Below are 14,847 nucleotides of genomic sequence, written 5' to 3' on the forward strand. Positions count from 1 at the left end.
GCCCGCCATGAATCAAGACACCGCAACCACCGACGCCGCGCACTCGCCCGGTGATCCCGCAGGCCATGGGGCTTTTACTTATATGGTGATGTATTCCGTGCGCGCACAGTCATCTAGATATATCGGGTTATCTCGGTCCTCCGACACTATGCCTCACCGCACCGCGAAATGCTCGTTCCCCGCGACGGCCGTTTCCACTTCGCTCTCCTCATCCGCTCCTCCATCTACTTCCCTCTGCCCACCCTCTCTTTCTATTTTCTTCTTCCTCCTCTCTTCAATCCGCCGTGATATAGTTATACATTATTCGATATTACGGCATCACGAGTTCCTCCGGGACGATATTCTCATTGTATGCCGTGCCGCCGCCACACGGCAATATACGGTAGGTCTTGGGCAAGAGGAGCGAGAGAGAAAGAGGGAGGGAGGTGTACACCGTGGGGTGGACAGCGGCGGGGCGCGATCCTCCAGGGCGACAGCGGGGACAAGGAGAGGCGGCCGAGGGAACGCGAGTACAATTCAATGTACAACGTTTGAACATTACTTGAATGCTTAATGAAGTCGTGTCTTATATCGAACAATGCCTCGAAACGTTCGTTCGCATCTAAATCCCTGCTATAAACCTGCCTCCGTCCCCTTTAGTTCTGGCCAGCCACCCTCTCGATTCTATCCGCTCTCGCCTCTCCGTCCCCCCTTCCGTCTTTCTCCCTTCCCTTCCCGGCCCTTCCACCCGGCATTCCGCCTCCACCACTACACGTCTCCGTGTCTCCGCGGTCCCTCTGTTCTTCTACGTGGCTCCTTTCCTATCGTCGAGCCACCTCGCCATTACACCGTCGCTCTCTCTCTTCCTCTTTCTGTCTTCCTTGCGCCATCCTCTTCATGGTACTTCTCGTGTCGCCGTGTCGCAAAGGCTGCGCAGCCTCCGCTAGCAACCGAGAGCAACATCGTGCCCCGACTGTGATCTTCTTCGAGGTTCACGATAATGCACTACGTAAGCTAATAATCCTCGGCGCGTCCCCCGTGTGATCTTTGGTTCAACGACACATTCGCCGCGCGCATTAATAACATTCGCCGCTGTTATTTCTAGCTATTAGTGAGTAAGTTGCTCGGAAGTTGATCCGTGGCAATTTGCGCGAATCCCTGTACCGCCAAGATTATTTCGCCTCCGTGCGGTAATTATTACTCCCGCCGAATGCCACCAGCCCGCGACACCGCGATAGCAGCATGAGCAGCACGTTACCTAACAGTGATTAATACGGTAAAGGGCAGGAGGCTGGGAAGCGAGCGAGACATTTTCAAACTGCTTCTTCTTCTTTCGTCGTGTTGGAGAGACTAGCTCTCTTCCCTCTCTCTTTCTCCCTTTCTCTGTCCCCCTCGCCACGTAATCCCCGAACGCAAGAACGGACCGTAAGACCCACGCACTCTCCCCTTCACCAGCGCCGGAGATTTAATACCCGGCGATTCTTAACTCGCGCTGGCATCTTCACGGCAGAGTGGCTGATACATTAGGTATAGGCGGTGCACAAGAGGGTTGAGGAAGGGGCGGACAGAGGGGGAGGACGCGTTTACACGATGGCGCAGCGACCGCGGCGGCCGGTATCGCGTCGGTCGCTTGTAAATGTAACCCTCATCCGTGCCATTAACTCTGTGGGTTCTCTTCAGACTCGAGGCACCTGAAAATCGCTCTCGATGCGCGCACGCGGGACAATCGCCCTCGTTAGATCGGTACGTGGCTACGGGTCTGGGCGGGTATATCTCGCTCGGTTGGCGATACGTGCGTGTGCATCGTGTACCGCGCTTCACTTCGTCTTCTTCTTCGTGGTCTTGGTCCGCAGTCTTCTTCTTCATCGTCGTCGTTGTTGTCGTCGTCGTCGTCGTCGTCGTCGTCGTCGTCGCGGCCGCCGTGTCGCCGCCACCACTGTGGCCAACGACGACGGGCGGCGTACCTAGTTATCTACCACAGGCACATCCGAGAGATCTTACGGCGCGCTGCATTGCCAATGATTCATCTTGTGTGGTAGCCGGCCGACGATGCGGTGTTCCGCGAGAATAGGGTCCGCGGGGGAGAGGTAAACGGAGATCGAAAGGGCGCTCGTGGAGGGAGGAGGACGAGGAGAGAGAATGAGAGAGAGAGAGAGAGAGAGAGAGAGAGAGAGAGGGGAAGGCCGGTCTGGAGGCGCGAAGGAGGCGACGGATGGTACACCTATATGCGCATCGCGGGGCCCTTCTTGGTAACGACTGAATTCACCATTCGCGTTTATCACGGAACGTACGATACCAACGCGATAATGCGCGGTACAACGTGCGGGCGAAATTATTGGCCTCTGACCCCCCTCGCCGCGTGAAACAGCCCGATGATCTCTCGCGTGTGGTAGTTGTGTACGTGGTAAAACACCTAGTATAATTCTATCATGATCCTTTAGAGATGATTACTCATCCTCCGTGTTACAAGGCACCTTCTCCTCGCTCGCTCGCTCTCGCGGATACCAACTTAATTAATAATTCGGAATCAAGTTAATTAATGGCGTAATGGTCATTACGACGGGACTGGCTTTTTTTCGCGAATATCACTTATACGTGCGTAAAGTCGGTATTCTGTGTACGTGTTACTCGATAGGAAGAATGATAAGGCGATAAGGTGAAATTACAGCGCGGTAATCGCGCGGAGGCATTTTTGTGGCGAAGGCGCACACCAAGCTGTACGCGCCACTCCTCCGCGAGTGAGATTCATTCGCGCCGAAGAGGACGACGTGCAGATCGCGTATGCACCAAGTCAGACCGGCGTGCAATCGATTCTCAGCGGGTACCGTTGCGCAATACTTGTTGCAATCTCAGGGTACGCCCCGATACTGACGAAAACTATGAAATGGAAATTTCTGTATCGTCTCTATCTATCTCTCTCTTTCTCTGCCTCCCTCCTTGCCTCGTAAATTTCGACGACCGTTTCTCTACGAGTTCGCCGCTTTCGATACATGCACGAGGAAATCCGAGAGATAACAAGCCCATCGGTGGTCACTACGCGTCGTATATCATCGATGCGGCCTGAGAGGGATTTGAACAAAGATCATAACGATTCCCGTTACGGGCGATGCCGATCGTGAAACGCAACCGGCGTCGTATTACTTATAGAGGTATGTACGGTGCGAGAAACAAGAAGAGAGGGCGCATCCTCTTTCTCATCGTTCGCGGGGCGTCCAACGACGGGACAGCGGCACGTACTTTATTTATCAATCCGTCTCGAAGCCGGCTAAGAGAGAAGACACCACTAAGGATGCCAATCTCACCTTTCAAATTAGTATTCGTTGCACCTAGCCATCTAGTCAGGGACCCGGCGGAAACGAAAGGACACGCCGGATAATACGGTTACCCGAAGCATAACCGAGTATTGTTTCGGTATCGTTACAAACGACATTCTACGGGTCCGCCACCTGCGAACCTTGTCCGTTTCTATCATTTAAAGCTCCGACACTTCATTGTCTCTTCCTCGCGAAAGAAGCTTGCCCGCGAGTTTCCCCGCCTACGGACACGGTTACGTGCGGTACTCGCGATCGAGTCTAAGCCGAGTCGGAGCACCGGCGAGCAGCGGGTACCGCTATCCTCGACGCCGTCGATATCCATCCGATATTCAGGCTGCGTCGGCTCCGCGTTCTGAACGACTCGTTGCCGCAGGAAGGAGGGAGGCCGCTTTGTGGCCGGCCGTGAAACCGCTACGAATATCTGAAGGTGGCACTGAATCGATCAGACTAGCTACACTAGCTACACCGTGAGTTAGAGTAAAGGGGAGAGACAGACAGACAGATAGACAGAGAGAGAGAGAGAGAGAAAGAGAGAGAGACTTGGGTTTGAAGAGACGGCCGATGAGCGCTGTTGTCGTCGGGTTATAACACAGTTAACGAGAGCAGGAAGATCGAGCAGGAAGATCGCATCGTCGCGGAGCGGAGCCGAAAGGGCTCGGCACTTTCCTTCAGAGCGCAGGAGGTTACCTTCCGGCTCCGAGACCCCGGAGGTGTACCGTATGCGCGCGAAGAATATAAGCGGGTGATAATAATCGGCCGGCGGTGCTTATGGTGCGCGGTGCAATGGGGTAGTGAACGGCTTGGCTTGGCTCGCCTCGCTTTGCCTAGTCTTGCCTTGCCTTACCTTGCCTTGCCTTGCTCGCGGTGCCCTGAGAGCCCCGAGCCAGTCTTTCAACGAGATTATTTGCGGAGTAATGTAAGAAGACCAGGCCAGAGCTACCACGGATTGCATCAGAATTCTATCGGCCCCGTCCTATCGCGTCGCCCCACGTGCTGTTATGTAAAGAGACGGAGAGAGATAGAGAGAAGGCTCTCTCCGAGAGTCCCTTCGGTTATCCGCCGTAGTGTGCGCTATACATCGCCGCGGACGCATTGTAAATCTTTCGCCGAGTTTCCTCGATTTAATCTGCATCGGTGGGAACTTTTACGGCCGCGACTCGCGCTTCCACGCGATCCGCGAAAGATGGGGTCGTAACGAGTGCGCTTGACGCGCCGCGAAAAATCCCGCCCTCGCCGAGATGTGGGATAGTCTCTGTCGTGACGACAACGACGACGACGACGACTTCCAACTGCAAAATATACACGGAGTTCGAGAGAGCGAGTCTCGCGTGCTTTGATTCCTACGTCAATTCGGACATCGCGACCTCGACAACTTTTGCATCCTTCTTCTGTGATGCAACACCTCCCTCCCTTCTTTCCAGGTACTGGTATGCGCGATGCATCATTAGTTGGCGGTTAGTGCGAGAGACACGCGTGAAAAATCCAGTCGGTTCGCGGAGCCCACGACGAAGTTGAATGATGGAGCGGTGTGTAAACGGATACGAATATCTGTTTCATCAGAGCCATTAAAATAACCGTTGCCTTAGCCGGCATACGTGCGCGTCCGAAGCCCGATATATACTCGTAGTAGTAATTACTGACGAACCTACCAGCGCGGCTATCTGTGTAACTTTGAAGTCTGTTGGTAAATATTTCGCACAAGAAGGGAGAGGGGAGGGGACGTCCTTCATTACAGGCGGATTGTAACAATCGGAATTACAGCGGGCAAATGAGATCGGAGTAGATCGAACAGGATCTCAAATTAAAAAGCCACTTTTGCTGAAAGTTTGCTCATTCGCTCTATTGACTCTGCTGATAGCCGCCGAACAGTCGGCTCTTCTTACGCCCCGGCGTTCTACATTCGGAATGTGAAGCTCCACCTTTAATTCGCCGCGAATTAAAGGGTTGTTCGGCTCCAAGTCGGATTTTTATCCGCTGCGCTCGCGCGAGATAAGGTCTCGTCGCGGATATATTTAGAAACTCGTTGCGTTTGAATTCTTTTTGATAACTGAGAGAGAGAGAGAGAGAGAGAGAACACACGCGCACTCCTGATTCCCCCTCGTAGGAATGCCACGGACGGGCAGTTAAACTTAAGAACTCGGCGCAAGTCATCCTATCGCAATCTTCCAGTTTTCCGCGCGGCCATTTACGCGCCACGCACGCTAATTACATTAAACGTAAAACGTTCATTTACCACGCAGCGCGCGCGCCGTAAATTCGCAGGAAGGGGAGTAAAGACGCGCGCTCGCGCCGCGGTGCGCAAATTAAAATACACCTCGGAATTGCGCCCGTGCGTTGCAGAGAAGTGGGTCTTCTTCTTCTCTTTCTTTCTTTCTCTCCCTCTTGTTCTCGCGCTCTCGTGAACATAATCGCGGCAAGGGACGCTGAGTGCGAGTAATGTCGTAATAAGCAAGGTAGACGGACGCACCTCGCGCGCCCTGCGTGGCACTCCGCCGCGCTCGGCTCTCTCTTTCTCTGTCTGTGGGTAGGAGGAAGCGTCCCGGTTCTCTTGCCGCGTGCACCTGCAGCTGCACGAACAAACGGCTACGGTGTGCGACACACTTGGTCGCGCACACGCGTGCGCCCGCGGATCTACGAGCATGACGCGAGGGGCCCACGGTGGTCAGGACGACGCACGCCCATGGCCGTAGATCAATGGGACACGCTTCCAGCGTATTCTTGTACGACCTTACCGCGACTGTTGTTCATCATAGCAGGAGTGAAAGGGGGAGAAGAGGAGGAGACATCGGAGGAGAAGAAGGAGAAAAGGGCCTGCAGAGCGGTCCGCGTACGACGCACACGACGGCTCCGCGACTCGCGTTGTCACGGAGGATAAAGGAGTCGTGGAACGCGCGGAGTAAGAAACACGCGGAAACGGGTGACAGTTCGTGCCGCGGCCATAACAGCGCGACGCTATTTCGCCGGCGACATTTTCTTTTTTTTCGCCCCGTCTCCTCTCCGTGTCCGTTTCTCCCTAGGTCCGTTCTATCGCTTGGAACACGCTGGGTTCATGCCGCCAACCGTCAACGGGATCAGCATTGGCGATCATGGTTCGAGATAGAGCCCCGCTGTACGGTGGGCGGGTAAAAAGTCGGAACAAGAGGCAGGCTGTTTGAAAAAGCGCGGATATGAAGCGAGAGGCCGCCATGTGTTAGATAAATGGCCCGATCGAATCGCGCTTCGCCTCCAAGTGCGTTCCATCGAGGGGACAATAACGGCCATTGTTTCAATTTTCGGTCGAAGATCAGATAGCGCCTGTCCTTAGGGCAATTACGAACGCGCGTATTGTACAATCAATGAAGGCACTTCGTGAAACTATTAAACCACTGGAGATCGGACTGGTGCCGCATACCTAACCCGTTTTGCGTTAGTTACGGTGCAATTTGGGCCGCTCTCTCCCGAAATAGTAATCTCTCTCGCATCGATCGGCACGGAGATATGTCAGTTACGTCGGTAATAAAAATGCACCAACGATATCAAATTATCAATATGAAATTGCAGCTCTTCATTGTGCGAGTTACAAGCGGCATAACTCTGTCTTCTTTTCTATTCCAGCTCCGAAATATCTGTCCTCTCTCGCAAATCGAGAAATTGCGAAAGTAATTCTTTGCGCCGCCATGACGTATTAAATGTTAGGTCACGTAGCAGGACAGAGTCTACAATTCTACTGATAACATTTATCCATCACCGTTTCATCGCATGCCGCATTCTCCGCGCAAATATTGCAGTGAGATCGAATTAATTTCCGCTTGATTTTTGAGAGCCACGTGGAATCACGCACGGCGCTTTCCCGCGAAAACGTATCGCGCTATCAGATAGTGGGAACCGGCTTTTGACTCTCTATCCAACCGCGTTGCCCTCTCGCGGTAATCTAACTCGCCACTTTGCACGAGGGATAAACTAGATAAACCGATTATGATAAAACGATTCGCGAAAGAAGACGGTAAGGAGAAAGAAGAGAAGCAAAGGAAGAGAGACCGACCACCACTCTCCCATTACATTACATACTCGTTTATAGAGATTTATCCCATAATCCTGATCAGTTCAATCCCAATCAGTTACGTGGCTTGTACGATATGATGTTATCGGACTTTTTAATTATAAATTAATAAAATCCTAATTATATAAACTAACCATCTTACTAATAACGTGCTGATTGCCGCACTGCATTACATGATTTATCAGGAGCTGATAACATCACCTGCAGTGCGATTTTGTAGCTCGTTGACTGTTGTCAACGAGTTGTCGTTAACGTTTCGCAATTATAGTATATGTTAGAAAAAATGCAACGACACACAGTGCTAGTGATACTGTCGTTAACGACAATTAATGAGTTACAGAATCGCACTGCTGGTACAAACCAGATAACTGATTGCGATCAGCCTGATCGAGGCAGGCATGATGAAACTATTCGCTTCCGTGCGGAATAATTTCATTATTCCTAAAGCTTCTGCTGCATTTCCTAGGAAAAACGGAGCGCGCGATTCCAGTCGGAAATCTTTCCAAACAGTTTCGCAATATCCGTCTAAGAGTGTGGAATAAATTTGTAGTCGAGCGTCTCTCTGCGAGAATAGGCGCGCGCGTCCTTCGCGCGAATACCATACGAGTGCGCCAGCGAACGTGACACGCCAAGTGACATCTCGATAAACATAGGTGCTGCTGAAAACGCGCCGGGATGTTGATACTCGACTCCGACCATATGACGTAGAAAGAAACATCTGTCTCCGGCAAAGAGCTACCACCGACCTCGGACGTGTCTGAAAAATCGCGCCGGTTTTTGCGACGCGCCCGATTCTCACGATAGCGTGCGATATTATCCGTATTCAGCTCGGGACGCCGCGAAGTGAGATTTACTGGCCGCGTGGAGGACGACTGAGAAAAATTCCTGCCGGTACTGAATAAGAATACGTGGGAAGCGAGCGCGGATCGAAGTCACATTATTTCGGTGAGCGGACGTCTGATACATAATCAGGCGATTCGTTAAGTCCTCCGGCACGGGGCTGACCCGATTTCCCGACGCATCGATTGAATCTAACGATCGATAATCACACCCGCTCCGCGCCGAGTCGCGCGATTTCATTAGCAATTTCATTTAATCCCCATAATCTGCTCGTAGTCTCCCCGCGAGAGTCTCTCTCTCTCTCTCTCTCTCTCTTTCTCCCGGTCTCGTTAAAACACACGCTGTTTACGGCATCCGGCGTGAGATAGTTAATTAGAAGGAGGAATTAAGATCCACCCATGTGTGCGTGCGTGTGTGCGCGCACGCAACGCGAAAATGTCCTAATTGAATCATAATCGAGCGCAATCTATATTTGTGCACGCCGCGAGCTCGATCAGCAACGCGCGAAAATATGCGTTTCGCACAAGAGATAGAGAAAGAATTGCACGCGCGAGCGTGCGCCACGTCGGATTTTTTCAGCCGAGGAGGAGCGGTCGACACGTAAACCGGAAACGCATTCCGTACGGTAATGTTTCGCGTCATCGCCGGCCACGCGCGTAAGCTTTACTTAATCCCGTCAGCCACGCGCTACGCATACACGTGCGTGTGTGTGCGTGAAGTGGCCACGTGAACGTGGACGTACACCGAACTGTCATTGGAAAAGCGATCGCGATCGCTCGGTGGTGGTCCGCTCGTGCGTTTATCGTGCATCCTTCACGATGCATCGAGATATCGAGCATTCCAGCCGGCGTTTTTACTCATCGCTTACCGACAAAGAACGGTGTGGAAGTAGCGAACAGTAGAGTGCTCACGTTCGAAGATTCGCTCGCTCGCTCAGTGTATACCCACCTTTATACGTGCGGGATCGCGCGCGCTACCATTAGGTTTGTAACGGCCCCGAAGGAGCCTATTTGAACGGCAAAATTGCTCAGATTAGGAAACATACGCTTCTGAATTTCCATTAACTGTAACAGGAAATGGCGAGGAGGACGGGGGAGAGAGAAGGAGAGACAGAGAGAGAGAAAGAGAGAGAGAGAGACGGAGAGAAATAGAGAGCCGCAGGAGCGGTAAGGCAGGCTGCCTATCTAATGCCGATCCCTATCTATAGCGCAGGCCGTTGCTACGAGTAGCGCAACTACCGCGCAACTAATATCTTGTCCGGCGCAAAACCGGAATGCCGGCGGGGGATTACAACTTGTATTAATTACGGGCGACATTACGCCGGTCAGATTAGAAATCGAAGGATACGCCGGCGGCTCATACCCCGGCGAGGCCAAAGTCGGGTTCGCGCTGATATGCGCGCAGGGAAAACTCTCCATCCATCAATATGTCCCGTCTCTCTTCTCAGCCAGCTCTTCTTTTAATTAGTGCCCAAACACCATCGAGATCACGCGCCGGTTTTTCCATTGAAAATACACTAATTATTATCGTCGTGCGAAACGGTAGCGCGAGCGCACACGGTTCCCCCTGTCGCGAAATAATAACTTTTCGCGGATAGGCCAGCACACACCGATGCGATCCTGTTTGCCGCGTGTCTGCGACTCACGGGGTCGATAAACTTCCTCCGACGTGCAAAAAAGAACGTAGGCGCCGTTCTTTCTTTCCCGCCGCTGGAATTCGATAAGGGTAATTGGTCGTCGAGCGTGCGCGCTCTCGCACAATTTAGTCCGCTTCTTACGCGCGACACGGTCTGAGTCCGTGGAATTATGCTCGATACACTTTGCTCGTGTCCGAGTGCGCGCTGGGATATTGGTAAGAAATTAATAGCTCGCGCGTAATCACGCCACGTCGCGAGATCGCGCGTGGATAACGAACGGATTTATCGAAACCGCATTGTGTTAATTGATCGCGAACTACGCTCGTTGAAAATGCTCGGGCGATGATGGCGATGCGTGTTATTAATGTAAATTCCCCGGCCGTCGTGTTCGTGTCGATCGTGACCGCCTGTGTCGCCTTGCTCTACGACGCCTTGCTCTACGACGCGCTGGAGATTCCGAGTGTGGTTTACGCGAGAAATAGTCGCGAAGTTCGATGAAAAATCGTGCCACGCCAATCGACACAAGATGATCCGAACGAAGCGTGTACGTTGAGAGAAAAAATATCTAAAAAATGAGGAGTATTTATTCGGTGTGGATACTAGTGACACGTACTATATTTACTTAAATCTGAATTCTTTTATTTAAATAGAATAAAGAGTTGCTTTCACGAAAAGCCAAAGATTTCTGGAGGTTTCAAGAAAATTTTCTTATTTGAAAAATATTTTATACTAGTAGATATGTTATTAGTGCTCACCGCGAATAAATCTTGACTATTTCTTAGACATCTTCCTCTTAGTCTGTCGATTTTGGTAAGGGGAGGGTAAGTCTGATTTGCGGTAAGGGGAAAGTTTTTTTTGGGTATTGGAGGTAGCGGCGAGACTACGCGAAGAAATCGGATATATCCGAAGAAGCCACAGCGAAAGTGCCCAAAGTAGCATAACTTTCCCCTAACTGCTAATTAGATCTTACCTTTGTGGAATGCTCCGTCCAGATATTCTTACGTCGATGCGCTATATCGACATATCTCTCGCAGATACGTCGCGAATATGTTCGCTTAAATGACGAAGGGAGAAGAAATTCAAGAGAAGATATTCGATAACGTATAAATTACAATGATGCGTAGTATATCTTGCGCGAAAGGGATACTTATTGGGAATTATTGGTCGGCTGGAGTATTAGACAAATACCGGGACTATACGTTATCCTTGAATTATTGACGCAAAATTTCTGCTACGCGCGCGCACGCTAAGCGATTAATTTCGCGTACCGTGCACCAAGTTTTCAGTCGAAGGAGAGAGAGAGAGAGAAAGAGAGAGAGAGAGAGAGAGAGAGAGAGAGAGCTCCACGAAGTAGCGTAATAGTAATTTATTTAGATCCTCGTATAGCGTGCCCACACATAACGGAAGAATCACAAATGAGCCATTAGGAATGCGCATTAGAGACGAACGCCTCCGAGTCGGAAAGCGGTTTGATTTACAATCGGGTGTTTTTGTGCACTTCCTGCGCCCCCACCACCTGTGTACCGCGCATTCCGCTTACGTAGTGCCGTAACCTTGACTGGAGATTGAAAATCTCTCCAGTCGGGTCTCTAATTGACTCTGCTCGTTGGGGAGGAAACGCCAGGCAGGGCTCGAGGTCGACGAGGGACGCCCGCGGGTTTCGGGAATTGCTGCAAGATGACGAAGCGAGCTCCCCTTTTCCTAAACCAATAAACCCTCTTCTATCCCCGAGATACCACTCCGGCCGGTATTATGATTGACGTACCGTCTTTGCGCCGCAATTACATCGACGTGGTTGACTTACCGTACTGGCATTAATTATTGCATCACCTGATAAATTTGAGTACTCGCACAAGCGCTTTCGTGCTAACCACGACTCCAGATGAATCTTCGCACTCACGCTCTAATTCATTTGATATTAGTCCGCGATTTCTCAGGCAATTTCGAGAACTCGATCGTCCATCGCACAGTTATAAGACGTTCTCTTACTTTATCCTTCATTCATTCTAAATCTCTCGTTTCTCGGTATTTCCCCAGGAACCTTGCTATCGAATTTAACTCTGGCTGCTATTTCGCGTGCAGAAAACTTTTCTTCAGATAAAGCAACAATAACACTCTTCTCGGGCTCAATTCAATACTCTGACCCATTTAGGAAGGCGTATAAAACGAAAGAATTCGTCGAAGAATAACACTCAGTCGCATAACGCGAAAACAGATAATATATGTCCAACCTTCCTCTCGGTTTCTGCATAGATACACATTTAAAAATAAATATTATCAAAAATATCTCACTTGCGTCGAATATTTCCACGAATAAGTAATTTTCAAGATGATGCAATAATCAATGCCACTACTGTATGTCCGACACGGATTATTTATTCGCAACTCGCGTTCGTGTACATTAAGCGTTAAGCACATTTACCTGTGCATAATGTACGAATTTAATCGGTCGAGGCAGTGATTATGCGATCGGCGATATACTGCAGGTCGCTTACGAGGTGAGACTTTTTATGGACATAGCCCAATTTGAAAAATACAGCAGCAGCGTTAAATCCGTGACTCCGTGTAAATATATATGTATATATATATAATATATATATGTGTGTGTGTGTGTGTGTGTGTGTCTGTGTGTATATATGTGTGTGTATACGTACACGTAAAAAAGTAAAAGGTCGATTTTCTGCAGCCAACACGGAGGCAGGGACCGTCGCTGATTTCAATTTGTGTTGATTTTTGACATCGACAAACACACTCTTTCCCGTCTCTCTCCGGTTTGTTTATCTTTCTCCCTGTCACCTCGGTTCATTTAATTCTGTCAGGCGAGGCTATTTGCAGCATTACTTGCAAAACATGTCGTGTACATTTTCAACTGCGCATCATCTTTTGCCGAGGAGCGTTCTTTCGCCGAGTAAATCGCGTCTACACTGACGAAGCATGCATAATATTTAATATTTAGGAAAGCTTAAAAGAATTTTCCCAACGACAGCTTCAAGCTTCAGAATTTCTCAATATGCACACGAGTAAGGTAATCTCGAGATTTTCGCGACGTTCAGCCAAGGAAAAATGCGGTGGGCCGTGTATGTGTGTATGCGCGCGAGCGTGTGTGTATAAAACGTTTACTTTTAATAAACGTCCCGATCGCGGGGAATGCGCCACATTTGATTTAGATCGTTTCATATTTAACAATTTTTATTATACGTCCCGCAAATATTGCTTCGAACAACGCGCGGTAAATGTTTAAATAAGAAATTGCGTTAAACGATTCATCGATATTTTGTAAAAAAAAAAAAAAAAAAAAAAAAAAAAAAAAGAAATACGAATAAATGTTTCGCGCGCGATTCTAATCCTTCGCTTGTGTATCTGTTTCAGGTGAGCTTTACGCAACTTTTACAGACAACAGAAACCATTAGACAAGACTGCGGTGAGTTTTTACTTGAACGTGCAAGCGAATACCTCGTGCGATGCACCAACCGAGTATTTAATCTCGCCAGTACCTCGAGCGGCAATAAACAACGCGGTATTAAAAGCAATCGCGGCAAAAATTGCGATGTAAATTCGCGCCAAGTGACTTCGGCTTTATTACATCAGCGTATATATATACATATATATACGTCGCGGGCATGTTCCATTTTATTGATGCTCAAGTTTACGATAACTGACTCAATTCGTCCTACTCGTAAATTTTACGATAGCGATTCTCGTATAGGCGAACTGATTATAATAGCGAGCGGCGGGAATATAACGATCGTGAAGAAATATTTCTCCGTTGACTCATGAACGGAGAAGGAGCGAATCGGAGAGGTGTTCTCGTCGCGCCAACAGTTTCAAGCTGGGGGTTATAAAGTATAAAATGCTCTCGATATATATGATAGGGAGCCGTTGTAGGAGTGGGAAACGCGCGGATCGCCGATGCGTACATCGCGGTCCCCGCCGTCGTTATCGTTATGTAACGATTTAACGACGCGTTTTGCGCTAAATATTATATGTACACACACAGGTTGGCCGACATAATTCTTTACAGCTTGGTGTCTTAGAAATTAAAAAAGATATAAAAAAATGTTTCCAATAAAAATTTTACGATATCAAAGAAGAAAAAGGATAATAATATTTATTTGACCTTAAAATGATGTTGAAAATTCCTTCAAGGCAAACTTTAATTTTTTTTAATAGAATCATATGGTTTTTTCGGCATAAATCGATTCATCTGGTTTTTCTGCGTCCAAAGCACTTTTTCATATCTTTCTTAATTTCTGAGTTCAATTAAGTTGTAAAGAATCATGTGGTTTTCATCGTGTGTGGGTGTGTATGTGTGTGTGTGCGTGTACGTGCGTGTATACATATATACACATATACATATATAAGTTGTCGGACAATTATTGATACACCTGTGTATGCAGATAGAACACATTGAATAAAGACTTCCTCTGTCATTTCGCAAACTACGTAAAATGTCGAGTTACTAATTAAAGAAGATTAGCGCATCATCACACGCGCAAATCACGTGCACTAATCTTCTTTAATTAATAACTGAAAATCTACATAGTCATTTGCAAAATAGTATAAGACCTTTTGTTCAGTTTTGATGAGTTCCACCTGCACACAGTGGCCAGTAATCAGACACCCTGTGCACAAACAACAGATCCAGCCGGTGTAATTTTAATAGACTTTAACCCCGTTGTGTCCACTGTGGAAATCGAAGGGAATAGACGTGGAAAAGTAAAATCTGAGATTTCTCTCCGCCGCGCAACGAGGAAATCTCTCTTTCCCGGTCGGATTACCCGGCGAGAGAAAAGGATTCTTCGATAGCGCGGGGATAGAAGTAGATCACTGAAAGATTCGCGAGGGAGCTTCTTACGCCATCAGTCTCCGCCCGTCCGCACTTACAGTTTCCGTACGAAATTGCATTTCGCGCGATACCATTATGGGAATAATAGCGCTGAACTGAATCGCGCGCGAAATTTCGTTTGTCCGCGGCGACGGATTCACTTCTTAGCGAATCGAGCGTCACATGTCTCTCTCTCTCTCTCTCCCCCCCCCCC

The 14,847-nt window shown here is 49.1% G+C and overlaps 2 protein-coding genes across 5 annotated transcripts in view; one reads left to right on the forward strand and one right to left on the reverse strand.

Annotated features, from left to right (window-relative positions):
• LOC116850194 (autophagy-related protein 16-1) overlaps nucleotides 1-14,847 on the forward strand; it is a 510,030-nt gene that overhangs the window by 334,796 nt on the left and 160,387 nt on the right. The window contains exon 10 of one of the 2 annotated variants that reach the window (XM_032828180.1): nucleotides 13,178-14,831. The exons of the other annotated variant lie outside the window; for it this stretch is intronic. Coding sequence (XP_032684071.1) covers nucleotides 13,178-13,585 — 408 coding nt within the window. The 3' untranslated portion in view covers nucleotides 13,586-14,831. Of the gene's footprint in view, nucleotides 1-13,177; nucleotides 14,832-14,847 lie in introns of those variants that run through there. 2 annotated transcript variants of the gene reach the window in all.
• Nucleotides 1-14,847, reverse strand: part of LOC116850193 — a 240,188-nt gene that overhangs the window by 134,408 nt on the left and 90,933 nt on the right. The gene's annotated exons all lie outside the window — the stretch shown is intronic.

The sequence above is a fragment of the Odontomachus brunneus genome, unplaced genomic scaffold (assembly GCF_010583005.1).
Source record: "Odontomachus brunneus isolate Ranch 3 - 2012 unplaced genomic scaffold, Obru_v1 Obru_scaffold_136, whole genome shotgun sequence".
NCBI classification, from domain to species: domain Eukaryota; kingdom Metazoa; phylum Arthropoda; class Insecta; order Hymenoptera; family Formicidae; genus Odontomachus; species Odontomachus brunneus.